Raw genomic sequence first — 24483 nt, 5'->3', positions numbered from 1 at the left:
CTCGTCCTTCATACCACAGACGAATAGCAAGCACTTGAAGTCCTCCTCGTTGAGCTTGCCGAGCTTGAATTCAACGGCCGCCTTGTTGATTCGACAGGCATAACTTGGATGGTCTTCGTTCCGCTTCTTCACTAACTGCAGGCATCTGAATCGCTTACTCAACAGCGATTCCTGGTAGTCGTAGAGGGTTGACAGCTTTTCCACCGTTTGCTCGAGCGAAAAATCGGACGGGCGGCTTGGCAGGATGAAACTCAAATAACGGTCATGCTCGGCAGCTCCCAGTTTCCGCAGCAATAACCGGACTTTCGCAGCATCGTCGATCCTAGCAGCATCTTTCTGGAACAAGTCTACGTAGCGTGAGTACCAGTTTTTGAACGTGATTCCCGTGACCGTATCGAACCGGAACTCTGAAATATTTCGAGACAAGGAATCAATTGTTTGTTCATGACTAAAACTGGTTGTTGCAGCGCCGTGACTTATAAGGCGTTGCTGCAAAAACTCATTCACAATCTTCTGTTGCTGGGCCATTTGCTGTTGAAGCAAATTTAACGTTTTCAGCATCGGGTCATCATGCTGCTCCAGACGTTGCGCCTGCGATGGCGCGGGCGCCTGCGATGGCGCGGGCGCCTGCGATGGCGCGGGCGCTTGCGATGGCGCTGGAGTGAAAAACGATGGCGCTGGACCTGGCAGCGATGGCGGCGGCGCGAATGCAGTTCCTTCCCGGCGTCCACTATACTGCTCCTGGGTCGAGAAAACTCCTTGCAGCAGGCCGCTTGGATGCGCGGCTTGGACAGGAACGGGAACACGGCCTTGCGACAATCGTCGTTGATCGGCATCTCCAAAAAGCTCACCAGAGTTCATTTCGTCCGTCTCCATCCTTCGACGTTTCCGACGCGGTGAAGGTATTTTAACACACGCACATACGATACGCGATCACACAATACGAATAAACGAACACGTTAAAAGGTCCCGATTGACACACGAGATAAAATGCACACCTTAAAATTGGGTTATAAACACGCAAACTAGCGGTATATTATAAAACTTTATCCTCGTCGCCACTTTTACGTCCGTTAGGTGATATATGCGAGAATGGACAATACACACACGAACATAAATACAGTTATAAACTTAACGGATGCTTTATTGCTAACTTGTGTACGCCGCGCTGCCCCGATGCGATGTGTCCTCTGCTCTTCGCGCAGCAGCCGAACGATCCACCCCGACCGATCGCTCTCAGGCGCTCACGGCTCGTCAACTGCAGTAAGAGCGGCTTACTGCAGAGAGAGCACGCGAGCAGCTGGCTGCATTCCATCATCTAACAGTTAACGACGTTAAGCTGAAGGTAGATCGATTCAGGCACTACTCTCAACGTGACTCGGAGGAAGAACAATCGCTTACGCCTTCTATGCCAATAAAAGATACAGATAAGGAGGTTAGAGAACTAGACAGACCAAAAAGGCTCGTGCGGATACCAGATAGATTCAAGGATTCAGTTATGTACAACATCACATAGGTTAGGAGATCGTTTATTTCTAGAATTAAATTGCGTATAACGTCAAAAGTGATATTTTTACTATTTACATAAATTCCTTAAGATACCATTCACTATTTTTAAAAACATAGTTTTTAAGCAAACACTTGAAGAGTAAGAAAGGGGAAAGATGTAGGAGTTGAGAGGCGTATAGCAGGAATTAAATATCCAAGCGTCGCGGAAAGGTCAGAAAATAGGAGACGGGAGGAAACTGTATTACCTAACGGGCAGCGCATAGAGATTTGAAATAAGGCGAAAGACGGAGAGAGAGAGAGAGAGAGAGAGAGAGAGAGAGAGAGAGACCAAACAAAAGGAAAGAGACCGAGAGAGAAGCGAGCGAAAACAAAAAAACGCGGCATGCGGAATCTGACAGGAAGAGTTCAGGCAGTCTTGTGATTAATTGCGTAGAGGAAAGATCGGCAAGTGCAAACGAAAAAATAAAATTGTAAAAATGAGCGAAAATCACGACAGACGCCACTACGCACGCCGTCACCACAACAACGATCATACGTCATCATCATCGTGCTATTAAGGTAAGATCCAACCTTTTACGACTAACTGCGAACATTCTGCAGCGATAAAAAATGATGTGCTACCCCAACGTCAATGGGAAACCGCCGCCGACCGCCGACCATGCGGTACATCGCAACCGACCGATAACCGACCTCGCATCCGGACCGCCGAAGACGACTACCTTTTAGTCCGCGCCAGGCACCCAAGCTTTCTATTAGCTTTCGAACAACCTACCGACCACTACCTATTCGGTCAGGAGGCATTAACTGCCGGTCTCTTTGCTCGTGCCACCATGGACCGCAACGAGGCAGTACGCAATCGACTTCCTCACCACGAACCATCGAAAACTCTCGACGATTAGTATCAACGGAAAATAATCGCCTTGCCACGTTTCTTCGTCGCTACCGATGCCGACACCTAAGCGATTTATCGAATCGATACCGAATCTGCCGCACAGCGGCCCAACCGAAAATGCTACACGCTACGTATGCCGACCTCGAAGCAAAATCCCAACATCGACCGCAACTCAACCCCTAAAGCGAAATCCTACGCCAAACCGATGACTCTACGATTCGTAAGGCAGGACCGCAAGGGGGACCAGGATTCGTCTGCTTTTATCATTCACTTGCCCAGACATCACCGGATACTTTTCCGCTCAGCCAGGGTAACCGCTACCGACGAGCACCAATCTGCTTACCTGCTGACCCGAACGATATCAAACCGAATCGTATCGACACTTGTTTCAACGTTCCTACAGGACACCGTCTGGCACTTTGACCGATTGGAACAGTTGTTCGCCCATAGCAACATATCATTCGACGTATCACGCTTCATACCAAGCACTTACACGAATTTTCGAAGTCGTTTCAGATCTTTGTAACGGACAGCTAGGCTAATCTCCGTTAACCGCCTGAAACCAACCCAAACAACGAACGACCACGACCATATCGGCCTCGTGACACCGTCACTCGATCGCCCGCCAATGACCGGACGCGCACATAACTCCGATGTCCCAACTGCCATCGCCCGAACAACCGTTGACGAGCCGGCAAAACACGACTTCGATGTCCCCGCCGTCGACACCGACCTGAACGCCGAAAGCCCGAAAGTGCACTTAATCGATTTCGCATGCACCGTCGCTACCTGCAGCTACGTCGACCGCCAGCAGCATCGACCGCCAGCTGCACCAACCGCCAGCTGCACCCCACCACCACCTATCCAACGACATATGGAATCGATCATATCGACCGGTGTTAGCAGTAACACCGCTCTAGGAGGGGAATCCTGTAGCGACCAGAGCGCCATCTGGTGCGCACACGTAGAACTACCGACCAAAATGTTAAACGGGCTAGTTAGGCAGGGACTGCACACAAAGCTAGAGCAGGACAAACAGTGGTAGCATGCTTCACCGCAGCTATAAAAACGGTGGCTTGCTCCATACACGTTCTCTCGCGTCCTAAACGTTTCAACACCGACACGCGCATATCCGCCCGGCTTAACCAATACACTCTCTTCTCCGGCAACTCTCGATCGAGCAACAGCAATTTTCGCGTCTCTCCCGAACTCACCGTTCCGCGGCTTAGTAAAAAAACGAATAAACCGAATTCTAGTGAAACGTAAACGTAGTTCGCAAAGCGTGTTGCGTATCATTTCTTTAAAAAAATAGGGACCACATTTGTGGCGCCCCTAAAGGTTAAATCTAACATTCTTAGTGGCTTGCAATTAACTTATAACCGGTAGTCTCAGTTTACTTAAAGTTTAAAAGTTATCTGTTAATTTTATTAAAAAAATTCTGTTACACATGTGGTTTTGGTTAGATTTATTTATAAAGATTAGTAATACGAATGAATTTTAAACGTTTACGCTGGCAATCGCTGTCTGGTGAGAGGATGGAGTAGATGCTGTGGTCCAAAAGTTGAAACTGCATAGTGGATTGTCGGATTTGTCCAAAACGAAGTCGTGATGGAATTCTCTAGTCTTGGTGTGGTCTCTCTGTGGTGGAGTTGAGGTCTTGATAGTTCTCAGGAAAGAGCGACCACTGCTAACCCAATAACCAACTTTCGGCGATGATGATTTTACTAAGGCAAATTAAGTCTCGGCGTGGAAGTGTTATGGCAGCAGGCCGGGTTATTACGCCCTGCGTTGGTTAGTCAGTCTGCTATTTCGTTTCCCTGAATACCAGTGTGACCAGGACTCCAGCAGAATGTGACTTGAGGTGAATTCGATATATTGCAGAGTTGTTGGATGTTCGGGTTGCGGGTAGTTCTAGATTCAAGTGCTTGAAGGACACTTGCACTCTCGGTGAATATCACGTTGGGTTTGTGACTGCATAGGCCTTCGTCACTGTAGTTACGGTGTACCTTCATCTTTAGGCATAGTAATTGAAAATTTAGTTAATGCTGGAGAATTTTCCGTGGCAATAGGTACACTCGATGATTTGGATGAAATGTTTCGGCATAAGTAATGTGTTTTATGGCGTTTATAACTGCTTCCATCCAAAAATCTGTCACCACAATTTTCACATGTAAACGGACGCTCTCCAGTGTGTATACGCCTATGAACAGTCAATTGGCCACCCTGACTAAATCTTTTATCGCAGAATTCGCAAACATATTTTTTTTCCCCTGAAAAATAATTAGAAACAAACTTAATCAATTGATTACATACTCAACATCATATAAGCTTATATTTTAAACTCCGTACATGAATTTATGATTCGTTGAATTTAAGGTACAACAAGACCACATCATATAACAAAGACCACATCCAAAAATTGTTGACAAATTCAAAAGTGAACTTAACCAAGTATTCCTTAGGGTTTCGATTCATATGATGGATTAGTTAACGAGAATAGGAATGTTTCAAACCGCTAGTGGAATCGTGCGAGCATTATGCGGATGTTTGCAATCTTACAACGAAGTGTTGCAACTGAATAAAGGAATTTTGCAAGTGAAGCTCCATTTTTCCATTATACAATTTCGAATCATAGAAACCCTGTATCAATGTTCATTCATGTGATTAGCTGATCTTTGCATACCACCTTTGTTTAATGCTTGTTTAATTTTGGCTCAACAACCGTTAAGGCCTGCCTGTACCACTTGTGGGGCTGGCTTTCAGTGACTTTTGGATTACCCCCCATAGCAGGATAGTCAGTCCTACGTTTGGCGGCACGGTATATTTGCGGCTTGTACCCATGACGGGCATGTTGATAAGTCGTGCGAGTTGACAACTCTATCATGAGATCGGCTCTGGCGAATTTGCTTAATTAGCTTTGACATTTGTTTAACCGTAGTGTCTATGACCAAAAAAATACACGTTGTTCTACGACCGCCTAGCCGGGTAGGACCATACACTTTGTATGGGAGATTGCTGTTTCACGGATTCTAAAGAATTTCTTATGATCTGCTCGTCGAATTATTATTGCATGAAATTATTATCAAAGCTGCATCTTCTTGTTGGTTTACTGAAAACATTTTTCTGGAATTTTGAAAATTGTCTCAAAGTATTTCTACGACCGCCTATCCGGACATTCAAAAAGATTCTGATAATCGGACCAACAGCACGGTTAGCAATGTACTTGCATCACCATCAGAACCGTTTTTCATCCAGCCATCTTCCTGGTCCTGCATAAATATGTCTATCTTTCCAGAAATGTTTCTTTGGCTTAGGATATCGTATCGTCATCAAATTGATCATTCTATTCCACATCACATCTTCTTCTTCTTCTATTTGGCGTAACGTCATACGCGGACATACCGGCCTATTAAGACATTCGAGACTTAATTCATTACCACACATCCGGATAATCAATCCGTCCATTCTACGGTCTACGGAGACGGTCCATTATAGGTTTGCCCATGACGGGCATGTTATTGAGTCGTAGGAGCAGACGACTGTACCACGAGACCGCCCCTTTACATAACATGTGATGTTTAATATGCTACGCATATAAAAACAAAATCGGTTATGTTTGCTAGAGTTTCGGCTGCATTTTCGATGTACTTATAAAATTACGACCAATGATCAACTCTGACGAAAAAACGGCTGAGAGCAACATCTCCATCTCCAATTTATTTGAAACGAATTGGGTATGTAAGGAGTTGGATTGGAATAACACCTGTTTACGACGTTTTAGTAGATTCTCGTTCCCCGTTGCTTCCAATCGCGTATCGTCACTTGCGAATCGATAATAACGTGCGATAAAATGCGGAGCATTCGACGGACCAAATGACGGACTATTTGGTTACGTAGTACATAAAAAATTGCGAGATAGTTTTAAGACCGGCATTCCAAAAAAATGAAACATTTTATTTTGCGTTGCGTAGCAACAATTAAACTCCCCCTCTCCTCTATGTAGCAAATCGTATCGTTTGACAACACCCCCTCGCCCTCTCCCCTAACAGCGTTACATAGTTGATGGAAGACGCCTTACCCGAGTACAGACGGCGCCAACAGTCCTGCCCACGCCCGAATGCAGAGCCGATGGCATACGATTCTTTCTTCACCACTCACACACACACACACACACACACACAAACACACACACACACACACACACACACACACACACACACACACACACACACACACACACACACACACACACACACACACACACACACACACACACACACACACACACAAACACACACACACACACACACACACACACACACACACACACACACACACACACACACACACACACACACACACACACACACACACACACACACACACACACACACACACACACACACACACACACACACACACACACACACACACACACACACACACACACACACACACACACACACACACACACACACACACACACACACACACACACACACACACACACACACACACACACACACACACACACACACACACACACACACGCACACACACACACACACACACACACACACACACACACACACACACACACACACACACACACACACTGGGTGGCAGATAAGACCAAGAACGCTGCAATATGGGTGACAGGCAGGTACCCAATACAACAAGTACCCAATATCTAACACCTTCGAGGGTTTCTGCATAGCTGAAGTAAATGGAATGTTTTTCTGCAGCTGCTATGCTCCTCCAAGCTGGGAAACACCGGCACAACCCCCACGTTCAGCAGAAACGAAAGGACATTAATCATTGATATTACGTTCTGCAGTCCCACCCTCTCGGAGAGATTAAACTGGCGAGTTAGTGATGCACTCACTCTCAGTGACCATAATGTTGTCAGATACGCCATCAACCAAGTGATACGCTAACATCATCATCAGTGCATGGGTCAGGAGTTCCGTTTCGATTCAATTTTAGCTTTCGGAGATTTCGGTGAAGCCGTAAGCGCCTCTCAAATCGTGATAACCCTAACCAAAGCCTGTGATGGCGCAATGCCAAGAAGGAAACTTCCTAACGGACGACGACCACCCGTGTATTGGTGGAACGCGTCGATTAAAAGACAACGGGCTGAATGCGTAGCAGCATGGCGCAAAATGCAGCGAGCAAGATGACCTAAAATCAAACAGCAACTCAGGATCGTATACATTGCGGCTGGGTCAAAGCTTAAAAGAGCAATTAAAGCCAGTAAAAGGCAACACTTACTCGAGCTATACGACGGAACCGCTCGGAAGCCCTGGGGACTTGTCTTCAATACACTCATGAACAAGGTAAAGTCTTTAGATCTGTAGAACAGTGTCCTGTAAAGCTGAAGAGCATTAATGAAACCCTGTTTCCAACACATGCACCACCGAACCTCAGTCCTACGATCAACAAGCCAGAGACTGACCCTGTGCCTATAACGAGACAGGAGATTATTAACCTGGCTAATTGTTTAAAATGTGACAAAGCTCCTGGGATTGATGGCATCCCCAATAAGGCGATCAAGGCGGCTATGTTGGCTTACCCTGATGTGTTCAAAAACGTTCTAATGAACACCTTGACTACCGGCCAGTTTCCGTCAATGTGGAAAAGACAGAAAATAGTCTTGATACCGAAGCCAGGTAAGCCGCCAGGCCACCCGTCAGCTTTGAGGCCCTTGGGACTTGTGGATAACCTGGCTAAAATGCAAGAGATGGTGATTTTGGACCGCCTAACAAAATACACTGAGGGACCGCACGGTCTGTCTGATCGTCAATTTGGCTCCCGGACAAAACGATCTACGGTAGACGCGATACTGGCGGTACTGGAGAAAGGTAATGCGGCGTTTCAACGGAAGCGATGTGGAGCTCGATACTGTGCGCTCATCACCATTGACGTGAAGAATGCCTTCAACAGTGCTAGTTGGGAGGCAATTGCGGTAGCGGTAGAGCGCATGAAGATTTCCCCGCATTTGTGCAGGCTGTTGAGGAATTATCTTGACGGTCGCGTGCTGCCATCACCGCAGGCGTACCCCAGGGATCAGTGCTTAGTCCCACCCTGTGGAACGTCATGTATGATGGAGTACTGACCCTCGCCGTCCCTCGTGGAGTCGAAATCACTGATTTTGCAGACGACATCGCTCTCACTGTCTCAGCTGTGTCTATCAGTCACAAGGTGTACCAAAAAGCATCGATAATGGCAGGAACTATACAAGTCGAGTCCACCAGATCGCTAAAGTATCTTGGGGTTGTCATTGATGACCGACTTAAATTTAAGAGCTACCTTGAGAAAGCCTGCAAAAAGGCCACGAAAGCAGTAAATGCACTAGCGGCATTCACTCCAAACATTGGCGGACCGAATAGCAGTATCTAACTGCGCCATCTCGGTGTTGAGGTACGGAGCGCCGGTTTGGGCCCATATACTAAAGGAAAAGCAACACCAGAACACCCTGAATAAGGTGCACATAAAGCTGGCCATGCGTGTTACTAGCGCGTACCGTACCATTTCGTGCGAAGCGAGGAGGACTCGAAGAACTTCCGGAAATCGCGTGCGGGGGAAACTTTCACCGAGACTGCAAAGAAAGCCTCAAGGGAAGCATCGATGAGGCAAAGGCAGAACGAGTGGAGTAGCTCGTTGAACGGAAGATGAACCTATTTACTGATCCCCGACGTTGCAGCATGGCTAGAAAGAAAACATGGTGATGTGGACTACTTTGTCACCCAGGTTCTTTCCGGCCAAGGCTGTTTTATTTGTATATTTGTATATTAAAGTGTCGTTTAGTGCCTAGTATTTCGCGTCGTCGTCATGACCAATTTTTGTGTTTGCGTGATACCTGTCAATCAGTCTCGCGAACTTTGATTCATCGTGCAATAGCTAGGATGAAATGCTAATGCATAAGCCCTTCCCCAAGAACCATACCGAAAGGTGAACCCATAGCGAAGGGTATATGGCCCAAGGAGGGAGTATACTGGATAAGAATCCCATGTCAACACCCGTGCGACAACGGGAGTCTTTCGAAGATTCCCCCTCCTTGTAAAACAAAAAAACACACACACACACAGCCCGGGGAAAGTGACCGTCCACTATATCATGTCTTGACGGTAGATCATGTCAGTACGTCATGTCAGTACGGTAGATCCGAGAGCAACAAAGTCAAGAAAAACTCTTTCCCGGTACGGATGGCAATCCAAAGTTCTTTTCTTGTTATTATTGTTATTTGCGTAATGGCCGACGCGATCATGCCGGTCTTTTCAGGACTTGAGTACCAGGTAGCCGAATAGTCAGCCCTTGCTACGGCAGACGGTTCATACGCGGTTAGAACCCACGACGGGCATGCTGTTAAGATGTGCGGAATGATGGCGGTCGCTGGCCCGCTCCTATCCAGCGGGCAACTTGCATACTGCCACACTGTATCCTGCTCGATGCATACGCTGCAGGCAGGGGGAAGGATGCAGCTCCACAATAAAAAAACACCGTCATGAACACCTTCCTTTCTTTGACCGATGGATCATAACATTCCGGAAGAATACACATTTGGCGACAGTGTTGCACACACACGCACACTCACACCCTTGCGCAGACGGCTCAGCCTATCTATGTAATCTACGACATACGAAAGGAAAAGCATAGTGTCACATAAAGTTATGCTTAATGCAATTAGGTTTAAGCTTTCCTATGCACGGCCATGGCCACCTGTGTTGCGTGCGCTACTTCGAAATAGGGTTCTGCGCGTTGCACAGCAAACCCTCCAGCGTGAGCTAGCGATTCGTTAGTTATTTTTACATTGCAGCGATTGAACTCATTGCGCTGTTTTGGTTTGATTTGTGAAAATTCTATTTCATTTCCGCAATGTTTGTTAACGGTTTTTTTAAGCACCACAACAGCTCGCGAGCATTGACCACACGCGAGAAAGAGATCGACTCTCTTCATTCCAGAAAAATACGATTCGCCCGCTCGCATACAAAAATATAAAAAAGCTCGTTTAAAACTAGTTGCCTTGAGAAAAAAAAATAATCAAAATCTATAATACTGTTGGTCTTATACGGAAAGTAAATAGCCGCAACTCAAATTAACGTTTTATTTTAAAAAAACATAAACAAGCTACTGTCGTCGACCCACACTGCCTATTCAAAATACACGTATAAAACATCGTAGAGCGCGAGCGCTTCGTATGTGCAAAACACACAGAGAAAAACAGCCTGGCTTGCAAGCGCACTGCTTGTACAAAATACGTAGCGAGTAGATCAGGGTAGCTCGCGACCGGCCTGTATACTTAAAATCCATGCAGAAAAAAACTGCCTAGCTCGCGAGCGCACTGCCTATCCAAAATCCATGCAGAAAAAAACAGCCTAGCTCGCGAGCGCACTGCCCATCCAAAATACGTAGCGAGAAGAACAGAAACGAGAAGAACTCGCTCGTGATTCGCAGTTAGCAAAAGAGCCAGCTCGCTCGAATCGTCACAAAGAATCATTTTGCCCATGTCTAATCCAAACCTCGACAGCACGCTCAGGCGAGGGGTATGAGGCGGAGCAAGGGACGGGTAGCTTGACAAGCTGCTTGACAATTTTGCCGTAGGAGGGAAAAAGAAGGCATGAGAAAATGCGCGAAAGGCAATGAGTTCTTGCATCGCTTTGCCAAGCGGGATAGTGAAATCGCATATACCGCGTATATAGGGGAATATCTGTATTCATTAGTGATGGGGAAAATGAAGTTTTTGACACAATCAATTCCGACTAGTTCCGCAGTTTTCTTGAATCGATTCCGGATAGTAGGTCAGGGATCAGTTTCCGGAATCGATTCCGGATTCGGCTCGGGAATCGGAATCGGATCCCAAATTGGTTCCAAAATTGGCTCCATAATTGATTCCGGAGTTGGCTGGAAATTAGAATCGGCTTCCAAACGGAGTCAGTTTTGGCATCGCCATAAAAATAGGCGTTTGGCGTTTTGATAACGGCAAAAAATTAAAAAAAAAATACTTGTAAAAGATCCATTCTCATGGCGATTCCCGGACTGATTTAGCTTCTAACACTTCTTTTTTCAATTCAAGAACTAATTCACATTCCGGAACTAATTCTATTTCTGGAGTCAATTATGATTCCGTTATCGGAGCAAATTGCGATTCCCAGGTCAATTCCGATTCCGGAGTCAATTCTGATCGCGGAATCGATTGCAGAGCCGACTCGGGCCGACCGATTCCCTGTTCGGAATCAATTCCAGAGCCGATTCCGCACATTTCTAGGTACTTACCTGTATGAGTAGTAAGATGCTTTGCGAGATTCGAACTAGATGTAAATTGCCGATTGCATATCTTGCAATTATACGTTTTGTACTTCTTACCAGTGGGACCAGCTTCTGGTGGGATTGCTATTGCATGAGCGTTCGGTATGTATAATTTACTTTGGGGATTAAAGTGGGATGTGTAGTGTCGACGCATTTCCTTCTTATCAACAAACCCTTTCTGGCATAGCTGGCATGAGAATGGACGTTCACCAGTATGTATGCGACGATGTATCGTCAGCGATCCTTTTTGTGTAAATGTCTTTCCACACAAATCACACATATATGGTACAGGTTGGTCGGCATGCATTTTAATATGGCGAATGAGATTTTTGTGATGTTTAAAAATACGATTGCAAACCTTACATGTAATGATACCATGTATTGTATGACGAAACTCATGTTCAACCAACGATTCTGCCTCCCGAAATATCAAATCACAATAACGACACTTTTTATCCGTTATGTTCGATTCGTGAGAATTCTTTACGTGTTCCAGAGCAATAGAAAGATTATCGAAAGTTTGCGCACAGAGCACACAGTAGCATGGTTGACTAGCTTCTGCACCAAGACAGTTTAGTTTATGTTCGCGCAATACCTGTTGCGCTCGGAAGGATTTTCCACACACCTCACAAATAAACGGTTTACCTCTATTGTGTGTAAGATGGTAATCAATAAATTCGTCTGTTTGTTTTAGTGGGTTTCCACAAACATTACAACCATACACACTATTCTCTTTTTGATTTCTTTTTTCATTCATTATCAGTGTGGTAGATTTTTTGCGCACTTCACCACAATATTTACATTCTAATTGATTTTCCTGCTCATGTATGGCCTGATGACGCCGTAGGGTACTAAGCATTGTGTAAGATCGATCACAGATCGGACATATAAATCGTTTGTGCCCTTCTATTACCCTAGTATTGTGTATTTCAGATTGTGTTTCAGCTTCTTGATGTTCGTCTTGCTGGTTCCCTTGAGAATGTACCTGTCCTTCATGGTGCTGACAGTCCGCTAGCGCCACAAAACGCTTCTCACAGTAAAAGCATTTGATAGCTAAGCCTTCCGCATGTTGACGAAGATGGTCTTGAAGCACTCTTATCGAGCTAATCATTTTGTCATCACACTTACCGCACTGAAACGGCAGCGAATCGGAATGCAATACGAGATGATTATTAAGGTCTTGATGCGATTTTCCAATGAAGTCGTTACATATGTAACAAATCATCTTACGATTTTCTTTTTTTTTAATTTTTTGTACGTGATGTTTTTTTTCGTGTTTATCTAGATCAATTTGATTCGAAAATGTTGTTGCACAGTATCGACACACAAACCGTCTACCCTTATCGGCATCGATATCGTATTTCTGCTCATGTAAATTACGCATATGTCTGCTTACAGCTTGTCCACAAGAAAAGCGGGCGGGACAATAAAGGCAGCGTCGGTTTAACGCTAGATCATGCTGCTGATGATGCATATTTAAACGATGCAAATTAGTAATCGTTTCCGATACACATATATTACAGTTGAATGGAATGTCTTTCGCATGCTCATTTTGGAGGTGTTGACGCAAATCCATGCGAAACCGGAATCTTTTTCTACAAATATAACACTGCGTTATATTGTTCGTTTTCATATCATCTGTCTCTTCATTTCCGTTTGTATTTTTACGGTTTAAACATGCCATCTTCGACATTTTGTTCATTTCCAAGCTTTCCTTCCGTAGTCTGCTGACATTTTTCCGTTTTAAACTTTGTTGCAACAACTTCTTTAAGTCTGTCGAATTGTACTCTTCGCTAATATCAGTTTCAAATGTACATTTTTGATGATCATTTGCACTATCATGTTCGGTTCGGGCCGGATAGGTTTTACATTCTACATACTCCGATTGATCTTCACTTTGATCTTGTCTATCATATTCCATCGACGAATATTTTTTTACACGCTCTGAGTTGCCTTGAAAAGCGCACGTTATTAGAGAGGCTGTGTTATCGCCTAGTATTCCTGAAGTATAATATTTATTATTTGCACGCCATTCGACGTTCCGTGCGTTTTGTTCTACTCTTTCCGTAGGTTCCTCTTTTGATTCATTAGTATGATTCAAGATGTCACTGTGTTCCGCACCACTATTATTGCTGTAATGAGCATTTCCAGAATCAACTTTGATTTCCACATTTTCGTTCACAAATACTGCTGAAAGACATTCTGAGCTACTTCCAGAATCTATAGGCTTGTTGTCAAAATCCTGTAAATTATCATCTTTTTTAACAATATAGATCTCTTCTACATCGTTATTCGATGGGATGATATGACTGAAATAATAATTTAAAAATATATTGATTTATTAATAGATAATTTGGAAGACGTGAATTTAAACAGTATAATGTATTATTATTTACCGAAGCAACATTTTTTCCTGTTTACAGTAAGGTACATGAATGTAATAACGCGATCGGAATAAATTGACACTATACGGCTCAATCAAGGTGGATTAAAAATATCAGGTGGAGGAAAAGGATTTTCGGGGGTTCGCCATTATTTAAAAACTGTCATTTAAAAACCGTTAAAGCGGCGCTCTGCGACCAATTGAACGAGACAAACAAACACGACTCTGTCTATAGCAAAGTGAGTGTATATATCAGGTGGGCTTAAAGTGTTTTTCCTCACATCGACACACAGTTAGATAGAATTAGAAAAAAAACTGTATTGAACAATCATCAAAGCACCCAGTTTGTTATGGATCTAACTGTCAAACCAGGTTTTCTTCCTATTTTCGTTTTAAGACGTCAAATTGCACTGGATAAGCCCACCTGATAAATCAACTCACTTTTATCTATAGGCTCTGTCAGCTGTTCGATGTCTTTTAAACCTGTCATAATGCAAGGAAATAGGCCTATTTTTTCATCTGGAAAATGAAGCATTTTCATAGTTTAAATGCATATCCATCTGCAGGAGGAAGATTCAACTCATAATTTACCTGTTATTCTCATCAATAATAAAATAAAAATCTTTCAAATTTAACATTGAAAAATTAAAACAAACGTCCGTGCCAAAACACATACAGTGCATACACATGTATTATGTACACGTAATAGTTTTTTACGTTTCAAACCTGTATATTTCATATTGTAATTCATTGTGAAGCATTACCGTAATTATTGATAGTGTAGAAATTAAAAATTCGAATTTGTTTATACCTCACACATACACCTTGACATCCTCACACATACACCTTTTCTTTATGTACATCTTGTTTGTGCGATCACACCTAGGATTAAAGTATCTCAGGCAATACTGTCCAATAGAGATGTCATTCGTGATTGAGCGCTAAAACTGGAAACACGCAATTCTTCAGCATTCAATTACAGTAGAACGTCGATTATCCGGGGGCGGATTGACCGGCGGGCGGCTTAACCGTGCGCATAAATGTGACAGCTGTTCAAACGTACGGCGAACATTTGCAGCGATAGTCATGTGGGCAACCAGTTTTTTGTGCAGCTCTGTAGTGTCTAGTGGTGTATTCGAAATTTCCCAAATAGCCAGCTCGTACTTTATAGCTGATTTAGGGCTGCTTAACGAAAAATCGTTCCTATGTCGTACTTTGTGGCTGATTAAGAGATAGACGGTACTTTACGGAACTATGGAGCTTTTTAACAGGCACATGGTACTCTTTGGAACTTTGCGGTTGATTAGCACTATGCGTAGGGTTCCTGATGGAACTTGAAGGCTTGTTAAGAAAGGGTACTGAACTTGGTGGAACTTTATAGCTTTTTAATGCATGACATCGGTACAAGGTGGCTCTTGTCAAAGTGTCAAAGACGGACTCCGGCAATAATCTCATTGCTGCTGCACAAGTTAGATTCGTTAATTGAAGAATGAATATTGAGTGAAGTGATTGTGAATTATCATTAAATTGTGTCAAATTTTGTGTAATCATCAATACAAAAGATTTAAAAATATACATATGTGTTTAAACGAAACAAATCTTGTTGTTTATTTCATCGATGACGCTTGCTTGAAAATAAAACACAAAGAAAAATAATCCCTGGCATCGTGGCATAAGGAAGCTGCTTAGGCGCTGTTTGAAAGACCCACATAGAACTTTGATGCTGTTTATCTACTGCAAAAGGCGAATTAGAGCAGCGATCTTTAGCGTGCCAAAATGAGCTGCTTAAGCAATTCTGGCTATTTGGGTTATTTTTGTTCATGAACAGTTGTTAAACCTATAGTTATTAATTACAGTAGAACGTCGATTATCCGGGCAGCTCGAGACCGGGCGGATGCCGGTTAATCGATTTCCACGGATAATGGTTCAAGAAATGTCAAATTCATATAAAATTGTAAAATTTACTGGTTTTACTAAAAATTCATTTTAAATCAATCAATTGATCACTGATAGAATAGTTTTTGAAGCAATAACAATAGATTTAACAATTGTTTTTCATCAAAAATGAAATTAAAAAATATCACTAGACTCTAGATAGCTCCACAACACATGTTTTTACAAAGCTGATCATCGCAGAAAATATTCGCCACGATTGGCCAACTGTCAAATTCATGCGCACGGTTAAGCCGCCCGCCGGTTAATCCGTCCCCGGATAATCGACGTTCTACTGTAAAATAATATTCTTCTAACGATTTTTCGATGGATTCAAGGGGAATTTATCATAAAACTAGTGGATTATTTAATTTTTATATGAATTTGACATTTCTTGGACCATTATCCGTGCAAATCGATTAACCGGCAAACGCCCAGTCCCGAGCTGCCCGGATAATCGACGTTCCATTGTATTTTCATTATTTTTTATTTTCTACACATTGGAAATGTTACTCCAATTAAAAGCTTTAAGGATGTTTACGAAATTCTAACTTAAAGACCATTTTTCATAAACCATAGTGCAACAATGAAAAATATTAAACTTGTGTTTTAATTATAATTTAATAACCCAAGTGCCACAAATCCAATAAACGACCACTAAACGGCTTCTAAACGACTCAAGTTCTCTACCTAAACGGAATATAGAAAGACTTCGTTTAGCAGACGGCAAACGACTCATGCATTCTAAAAATAGCGAAAAAGCTGGTGGCGCTATCTGTTGGTGGGATACCCCAACCAGTTGACCTTCATCGCTTGGAGGAAAGCTTTCTCATTTCCTCTGTACTATTGTATGGTTTTGTATTACGATTACGATACGATTGTTTAAATACTAAACTCCAACCGAAACCACCAGTACTGAAGCAAGTGAGATTTGAGGAATGGTCGTTGGTGTTGATACCCACGTATCTGACCGCACGACCATTCATATAGATTTTTGCTCAGAAAGTAAGAAGCCTATATAGGTCATGATAAGATGAAACTTGTCGAAACACATTGCAAGAAAAGGATAGCAATATAATGATGAGTTGTAATACGCCATCTATTGATCAAACCAATGAAGCTGTGGAGCTTTCATTTTTTTTCTATGGATATTCAATTTTCCAGTCGTTTAAGCTTAATCTGTGGCGCTTGGGTATTGAACTGTCATTTATCAACAGCACGGATAAACGGAAAGCCGGATAAAAGGTACACGGATATACGGCGCTCCACTGTAATGTGTTTATTTACCGAACTGTTGGTAAAACAGGATAATGAAATTTTTTAAAATATTTATTAACCTCATTTATCGCTTTAAAAAGGAGCCCTAGCATCAAAAGTAATTTTCATTCAAAATGGCCAGAAACACAAATTGAATAGATAAAAATTTTATATCATTGAAATAATTTATTTATGTATATTTTCATTATTAGGCCGAAAATACACGGACCGGAATTTCGCGGCCGCGGAATTCCGCCTGCTGTCAAACCCATATACAAAGTGTCAACAGCAACTTTCCCGAACTGTCATATCAATATATTTTTCGGCAAGCGGAATTCCGCGGCCGCGAAATTCCGGTCCGTGTATTTTCGGCCTTATATATTTTCTACACATGGAAAATGTTACTACAGTTAAAAGCTTTAAGGATGTTTACGAACTTCTAACTTTAAGACCATTTTTCATAAACCATACTGCAAAAATGAAAAATATTAAACTTTATTTTATGTTTGTTATGTGTTTTAATTATAATTGCAATTTCGCCTTTCTGTGGTCTAAATTTATTTTGGAATATTTCAGCACACAAATCACATTTTTTAGACAATCTCGACGATACAGTAGAAAAATGACTTTCAAACGCGATATGTTCGATGCCGCTCCATAGTGCAATGTCACCCAGCAGAAGCGGTAAAAAGAACCTTCTAAATGCGTACACCTTGATCGCATCTATTTCACGACCTTGAACGATTCTACCTGATCTACATACACTTTGCTTATACGTAAACAAATAATTCTATCTTTTCTCTTTTAATATTTTCTTAACAATGCATAAAGCATCACAAATTGATCTTAAATTTATTGACAGTCATCACAGACGATGTGTGAAAGTGTTATTTCCTGTGGTACCATTACCGATTAACGTTGAGAATGTAGGAGTACGCAGTCAACAATATTTTTACATGATTGTTGAACAAATAGATCTCCAACACCTTATTGTATGTTTGAGTTTGAAGTATCTTTAGTTGAATTTAAGTTCTGTGTTTTTAAATGACTGATGGATTAACCATATATTTAATTCTTCTAGCAAATCCGAATGATTCAAGTAAACGATCAATCTAAAATGCTCATCAGTACCATTGACAACGCGGCATACGAACGCATAAGAGCAGAACAATCACTGCACGTTACATTCCAAGGGTTTGTCGACCATTTGATCAAAATTCTCGACAGTTGCAAGCGGGAAGAATTGCATTTAGCACTTTTATCTGAAAACAACTGTTATATGTTGCAAATATTCGAGAAAAGTTCATTTAAGAATTTAACCCATTTGTTTGTTCCGATGGAAAAAGCAACAACCGATATCGTACTCTTTCATATAAATCAATCGCTCCAAGCTCTGCAAGAACAGGCAACAACACACTCATCTCAGGTACAGCAGTTTCAGATGGAGATAGATAAGAAAAACAATACAATCGACAAACTAAAAAAAGAAGTGAAATCCTTAAGTGGCAAAATGGAGGAACAAGAAAATTTAATATTTAACAGAAATACGGAAGAAGTTAATCGCCTGTTGCAAACAATTAAAATGCTCAATGAAAACAAGGACACTGAAGAGTGTCGACTTAAATCAATCATCAGTAGCATGCAAGAGAAAATAGACCAGTTAACGAAGGAAACCTATGAGCGCACAGAACGCATAGTTCAAGAATCAAAGCGTTTTGAAGCATATCGCGAAGAAAATGTAAAGCTACGGGGACAAACTGTTCAATTGAAAGAAGAATTAGATCGGTTACAAGCTAATATTACATCACAACAGTGTCGAGAATCCCGATCCGAGATAGTAGTAACGGATTTAAAACGACAATTGATTGAAATGCAGAGTAAACTAAAGATAGCCGAGAAGCAACGGTCCGAATTAGAGGCAGAATTGGAAGCGGAAAAGAATATATGTCAAACAAAAAAGCATGCTCTACAACTGACGACTGATGAACTGGCAAATGCTTCTTTAGTGATAAATAATCTTAACAAGGAGAATATTAAATTAAAAAGCAAACTCGATTTGCGAACAGATATCGCAAAGCGTCAAGAAAAATTGTTGCTTGAAAAGGATAAAAGAATAACGGAATTGAGCAATACTGTAACAGCTATACAACAAGAACATATGAGAAACAAATCTTGCAATGAAGAATATGCTGAAATTGTTGGGCGCATTAAAGAAACTACAAATATAATAGAAGAAAAATATCGCAAAAGTAAGTATTTCCATGCCTATTCAATAGTTATGCATTATATAAATGCTTTTATTACTGTAACTTTAATTTTCTTATAATGAACATAATTTTGTTTCTTTTTTCACTTTACAGAAATTAACGATATGATACTCATGCTGTCCAATAATCCTAACGTAGAAACAGCGCCCTGTGTAGCATGTAAATATGATGATGAGTAGCTCATCATGGAATAGAAGAAATGTTGTTGTTTTATTCAACGATAAATAATGTGATGCTCATGATTGATGCCTTACACATTTAGAGACCGTTCAGGCTTTAGGCCACGTAACCGGCTTACTTGGGCCCGTAAGTCCGTTCAGACACGAGATGACGATGAAGATGGTAATCACACTACGTCCTAATTATTCAGGAACTCCATCGTGGCTGAATTGTAATGTTACACAGTAGGAGTAATATGATGACACATGTAATATATTCAGTATCTGTTAACTTAAGAAATTGCAACACTTACATTGTCACTCAATCCTATCGATAAAAAATTATGTTGTTTAGGGCCAAAATAAATACTTAACTTAATGCATCATTTACAAGGCAACAATTTAAACTGTTCCTTTATTAATTGTCAGTATGATTTTCATTTAATGCAACGGAGGGGGCTGAGGTAGCCACATTTACTGCTTTTAGTATATCCTGCTCTTGCCCGGCTATGAGCCGATCGCGTATAATTTCTGCAATGGCTTTTTGTGTTTTACGATCTAATTTTTCCAACTTTTTAGAAACATCTCTTTTCAAATCCCAGTCGGGTTTACGCGGGGCAAGGTTAACAATGTCAATCTCATCAATGACAATAGGTGTTGTCATCATCTCAAGCTGTACGTCGATTTGTTTTTCAACAATTCCAGCTTGATTAGCGATAGCTGAGGATTCCTGGATTTCATATTCAGTTACATGTTTATAATTCCGAAAAACGGGCCTATAAAACAAAATACTGTTAGTTGTCTAGTTAAAATGTGCCAAATAAAAGGTACTCACTTTGGTATATTAGCACTCACTTCGTTGACCATTATCTGCTGTAGTTCTTCGTGATTTCGTTTGTGGCGCAATTCCTTTAATCGATTCTTGCGCTTGAGTGCTTCTTCCTGAAGCCTTCCAATTACATTGGCCATTTCAAATGTTATTTCATTTAACTATCATTTCATGAGAACTTATTTTCAAAATAATAGCAACACTGCTTGAACTCAGCTTACAACCAAAGTGGGAAGGAGCTTCAGTAAATTGTACATTTCACCAAGGTGGAATATAGAGGAGGTATCTTCTTAGCGTTTGGCGTGTTGCCATCAAGATTTTTGGATATTAGGAGGTGAAGTGCTTCAGAGCAAATTGACATTTCACCGTCCAAATAGACATATAGCGACAACCGCGCGCGCGACGAAAAATAGCTCAAAATTTAACTCGGTGTAGATCAAAGTAGCTCATTTGACTCAGTCAACTAACTTGTTTTTTATTTGAAAACACACAAAAATAGGTTAAAATGTGTTCAAATCTATTTGTTGCGTTTGGCTTTAATCTGGATTGTAAGCAAAGTAGAAAATTCGATTATTTAGGATGAAGCAAAAATGTCGCGCGAGACGAGTAGCTATGTTTGCAAAATTGAGCTACTTTTTGTCGCGCGCGACGTTTTCGCTGTATGTCTATTTGGACGGTCAAATAGTTCATTTCGCTGTATATTTCACCTCACCATCCAAATAGACATGCAGCGAAAACGTCGCGCGCAGAAAAAAGTAGCTCAATTTTGCAAACAGAGCTACTCGTCGCGCGCGGCAATTTTGCTTCATCCGAAATAATCGAATTATCTACTTTGCTTACAATCCAGATTAATGCCAAACGCAACAAATAGATTTGAACACATTTTAACCTATTTTTGTGTGTTTTCAAATAAAAAACAAGTTGGTTGACTGAGTCAAATGAGCTACTTTTATCTACACAGAGTTAAATTTTGAGCTATTTTTCGTCGCGCGCGCGGTTGTCACTCTATGTTTATTTGAACGGTGACAGCCCAAGCGAAATTTTTCGGAGATAATGAACATAAACTCATGCCATCTCTTTCTATTCATCATCTATTCATCTCTTTGTCTACTCTCTCACACGCATCGATGCACCCAAGCGAAATTTTTCGGGGATAATGAACATAAACTCATGCCATCTCTTTTTATTCATCATCTATTCATCTCTTTGTCTACTCTCTCACACGCATCGATGAACCCAAGCGAAATTTTTCGGGGATAATGAACATAAACTCATGCCATCTCTTTCTATTCATCATCTATTCATCTCTTTGTCTACTCTATCACACGCATCGATGAATCCAAGCGAAATTTTTCGGGGATAATGAACATAATCTCATGCCATCTCTTTCAATTCATCAGCTCTACTCTCTCACACGCATCGATGAACTTTTACACATCTCTTTGTTCATTGTGCTATATTTGAAGGGTTTAAAACTGATAGATAACGATTCATGTTCATGAACAAGTAATGGTCAAATGGTAATGGTGTAATGTTTGTTCCATGGTCGACATGAGTTCAATTCCATTTGTATTGTTTTCATTGATGATTAAAAGTTTTGATTTCTTTTTAAAACATGCAGCTCCAGTAACTTCAGACCCCTTTACTCATTGTTAGAAATGCGTGTTTAATAGTCAATGTGTTATTTTTATTGTTTTATTTATTTCTTTTAATTCATTTAGTATCAGTACCCCTTCATACAACAAAACAAGCAAATAGCACGATCATGAATAATAATATGATGGCGCAACTGGCAAAGTGATTCGAAGTAGAATTAGCGATGTGGTTGGTAGCATCAAGGATGAAGCATGAGCATAAATTGGAATATGAGGGAAGGGAATGAATCCGAATGTTCATTTCTATTTTTAGCTCTTTTTTGCATGGGTTCATCCTTCACGTGTGTTCACTATCCCCGAAAATGATTTGTATTTCGCTAGAACTAGAACGGCGATACGATTGTTTAAATACTAAACTCCAACGGAAACCACCAGCACTGAAGCAAGTGAGATTTGAGTAATGGTCGTTGGTGTTGATACCCACTAGTGATGGGAATAGTTCCGAAAATTGAGGAACGGAACGAACCTGCTAATCTGGAGAAAAAGAACGGAACGCGGAACGCAGGTTCAAGATGACCTGCGATGGTTCCCAAATAGCCAGAATTGCTTAAGCAGCTCATTTTGGCACGCTAAAGATCGCTGCTCTAATTCGCCTTTTGCAGTAGATAAACAGCATCAAAGTTCTATGTGGGACTTTCAAACAGCGCCTAAGCAGCTTCCTTATGCCACGATGCCAGGGATTATTTTTCTTTGTGTTTTATTTTCAAGCAAGCGTCATCGATGAAATAAACAACAAAATTTGTTTGGTTTAAACACATATGTATTTTTTTTTTATCTTTTGTATTGATGAATTACAAAAATTTTACACAATTTACTGATAATTCACAATCACTTCCCTCAATATTCATTCTTCAATTAACGAATCTAACTTGTGCAGCAGCAATGAGATTATTGCCGTCGTCCGTCTTTGACACTTTGACAAGAGCCACCTTGAACCGATGTCATGCATTAAAAAGCTATAAAGTTCCACCAAGTTCAGTACCGTTTCTTAACAAGCCTTCAAGTTCCATCGTGAACCCTACACATAGTGGTAATCAGCCGCAAAGTTCCAAAGAGTACCATGTGCCTGTTAAAAAGCTCCATAGTTCCGCAAAGTACCGTCTATCTCTTAATCAGCCACAAAGTACGACATCGGAACGATTTTTCGTTAAACAGCCCTAAATCAGCTATAAAGTACGAGCTGGCTATTTGGGAGGTGGATTAATTATATCAGGTAGTGGATAAGGGCCTTTGGGGGGTCGCCATAGTTAAGGGACTTTACGTCATTTTAAAACCGTTAAACAATGGTTTCCGCACACAAAGCATAGCAAATAGAAAAGATTTCTTTGTTACTACGTGCATGTTTGTGTTTCTTTTGATTTAATCGAAAAAATGAGATATATTAACAAAAGATTTGACGATTTATTTATGCACGAAATGTAAAATCATGTGAGTATGAGTTCTAATCTTATGTAAATTGTCCACACGACTCGTATATAATGAAGAATTAGGCCCGTGGCAACGCTCATCGGATGCGATTTTATCGGACGAGATTTATATGGGATTTGACAGATAACGTCGGACGTGCGATTTCGTCGTCCGACGTTATCTGTCAAATCTCATACAAGTCTCGTCCGATAAAATCGCATCCGATGAGCGTTGCCACCGCCCTTAATGCGACAATTGAAAAAAAGTAATTCATTAGTTTTTATCCTCAAAAATGTCGCAAACACAATGAATTATAGAATAATTTTACGAAATAACACAAAATAACACACTTAAATCTATATTTTAATGTTAAATAAGAACTCGCAAAGCCCAACATATATTTTTAAAGAATATTTAATCGAGAAAAAGTGGTAGAAAAATTAAATGAACCATTTAAAAAAATGTAAACAATGTTTGAACCCTGGAGACCTGACGTCAAGTGACGAATTGTCAAAATACTCTAGATTCCACCACCTGATATTTTTAAATCCACTTTGGGCTCTGGTATAAAAATCGTGGAGGGTTGGTGCGGGGTAATGAAATTTGTATGTAGAAGGTGCCAGATATCTCCCACAATGTCGCCCAGCAAAAGCGTTAAAAATCAACCTACTAAATACATTATCCTTGAATTTGACTGATAACGTCGGACGACGAAATCGCACGTCCGACGTTTTCTGTCAAATCCCATATAAATCTCGTCCGATAAAATCGCATCCGATGAGCGTTGCCACCGCCCTAATACACCTTGGTTTTGAAGTAGGGCTTATTTCACGCATAAACTATGTCATACCAATCATTACCCTCGTTGCCTCAAACTCTATTACTTGG

The 24483-nt window shown here is 41.3% G+C and overlaps 3 protein-coding genes across 3 annotated transcripts; 1 reads left to right on the top strand and 2 right to left on the bottom strand.

Moving 5' to 3' along the window:
- Positions 1–3849: 3849 nt before the first annotated feature.
- LOC120948060 (zinc finger protein 14-like) lies at positions 3850–14200 on the bottom strand. The gene is made up of 3 exons (XM_049605224.1): positions 14104–14200; positions 11675–14016; positions 3850–4671 (listed from the first exon to the last, which is right to left on the bottom strand). The coding sequence occupies exons 1-3, from the start codon at positions 14112–14114 to the stop codon at positions 4397–4399; spliced, it is 2628 nt and encodes an 875-aa protein (XP_049461181.1). The 5' UTR covers positions 14115–14200; the 3' UTR covers positions 3850–4396.
- A 3788-nt stretch (positions 14201–17988) lies between these two features.
- Positions 17989–20097, top strand: LOC120948056 (spindle assembly abnormal protein 6 homolog). The gene is made up of 3 exons (XM_049605243.1): positions 17989–18271; positions 18361–19528; positions 19640–20097. Exons 1-3 carry the CDS (start codon positions 18101–18103, stop codon positions 19723–19725), a joined length of 1425 nt encoding a protein of 474 aa, XP_049461200.1. The 5' UTR covers positions 17989–18100; the 3' UTR covers positions 19726–20097.
- LOC120948063 (coiled-coil domain-containing protein 12) lies at positions 20091–20861 on the bottom strand. Its single transcript, XM_040364041.2, has 2 exons — positions 20540–20861; positions 20091–20480 (listed from the first exon to the last, which is right to left on the bottom strand). The coding sequence occupies exons 1-2, from the start codon at positions 20671–20673 to the stop codon at positions 20123–20125; spliced, it is 492 nt and encodes a 163-aa protein (XP_040219975.2). The 5' UTR covers positions 20674–20861; the 3' UTR covers positions 20091–20122.
- Positions 20862–24483: the final 3622 nt, after the last annotated feature.

The sequence above is a fragment of the Anopheles coluzzii genome, chromosome 2 (genome assembly GCF_943734685.1).
Source record: "Anopheles coluzzii chromosome 2, AcolN3, whole genome shotgun sequence".
Taxonomy (NCBI): domain Eukaryota; kingdom Metazoa; phylum Arthropoda; class Insecta; order Diptera; family Culicidae; genus Anopheles; species Anopheles coluzzii.
This window is presented reverse-complemented; position numbering and strand designations above follow the sequence as displayed.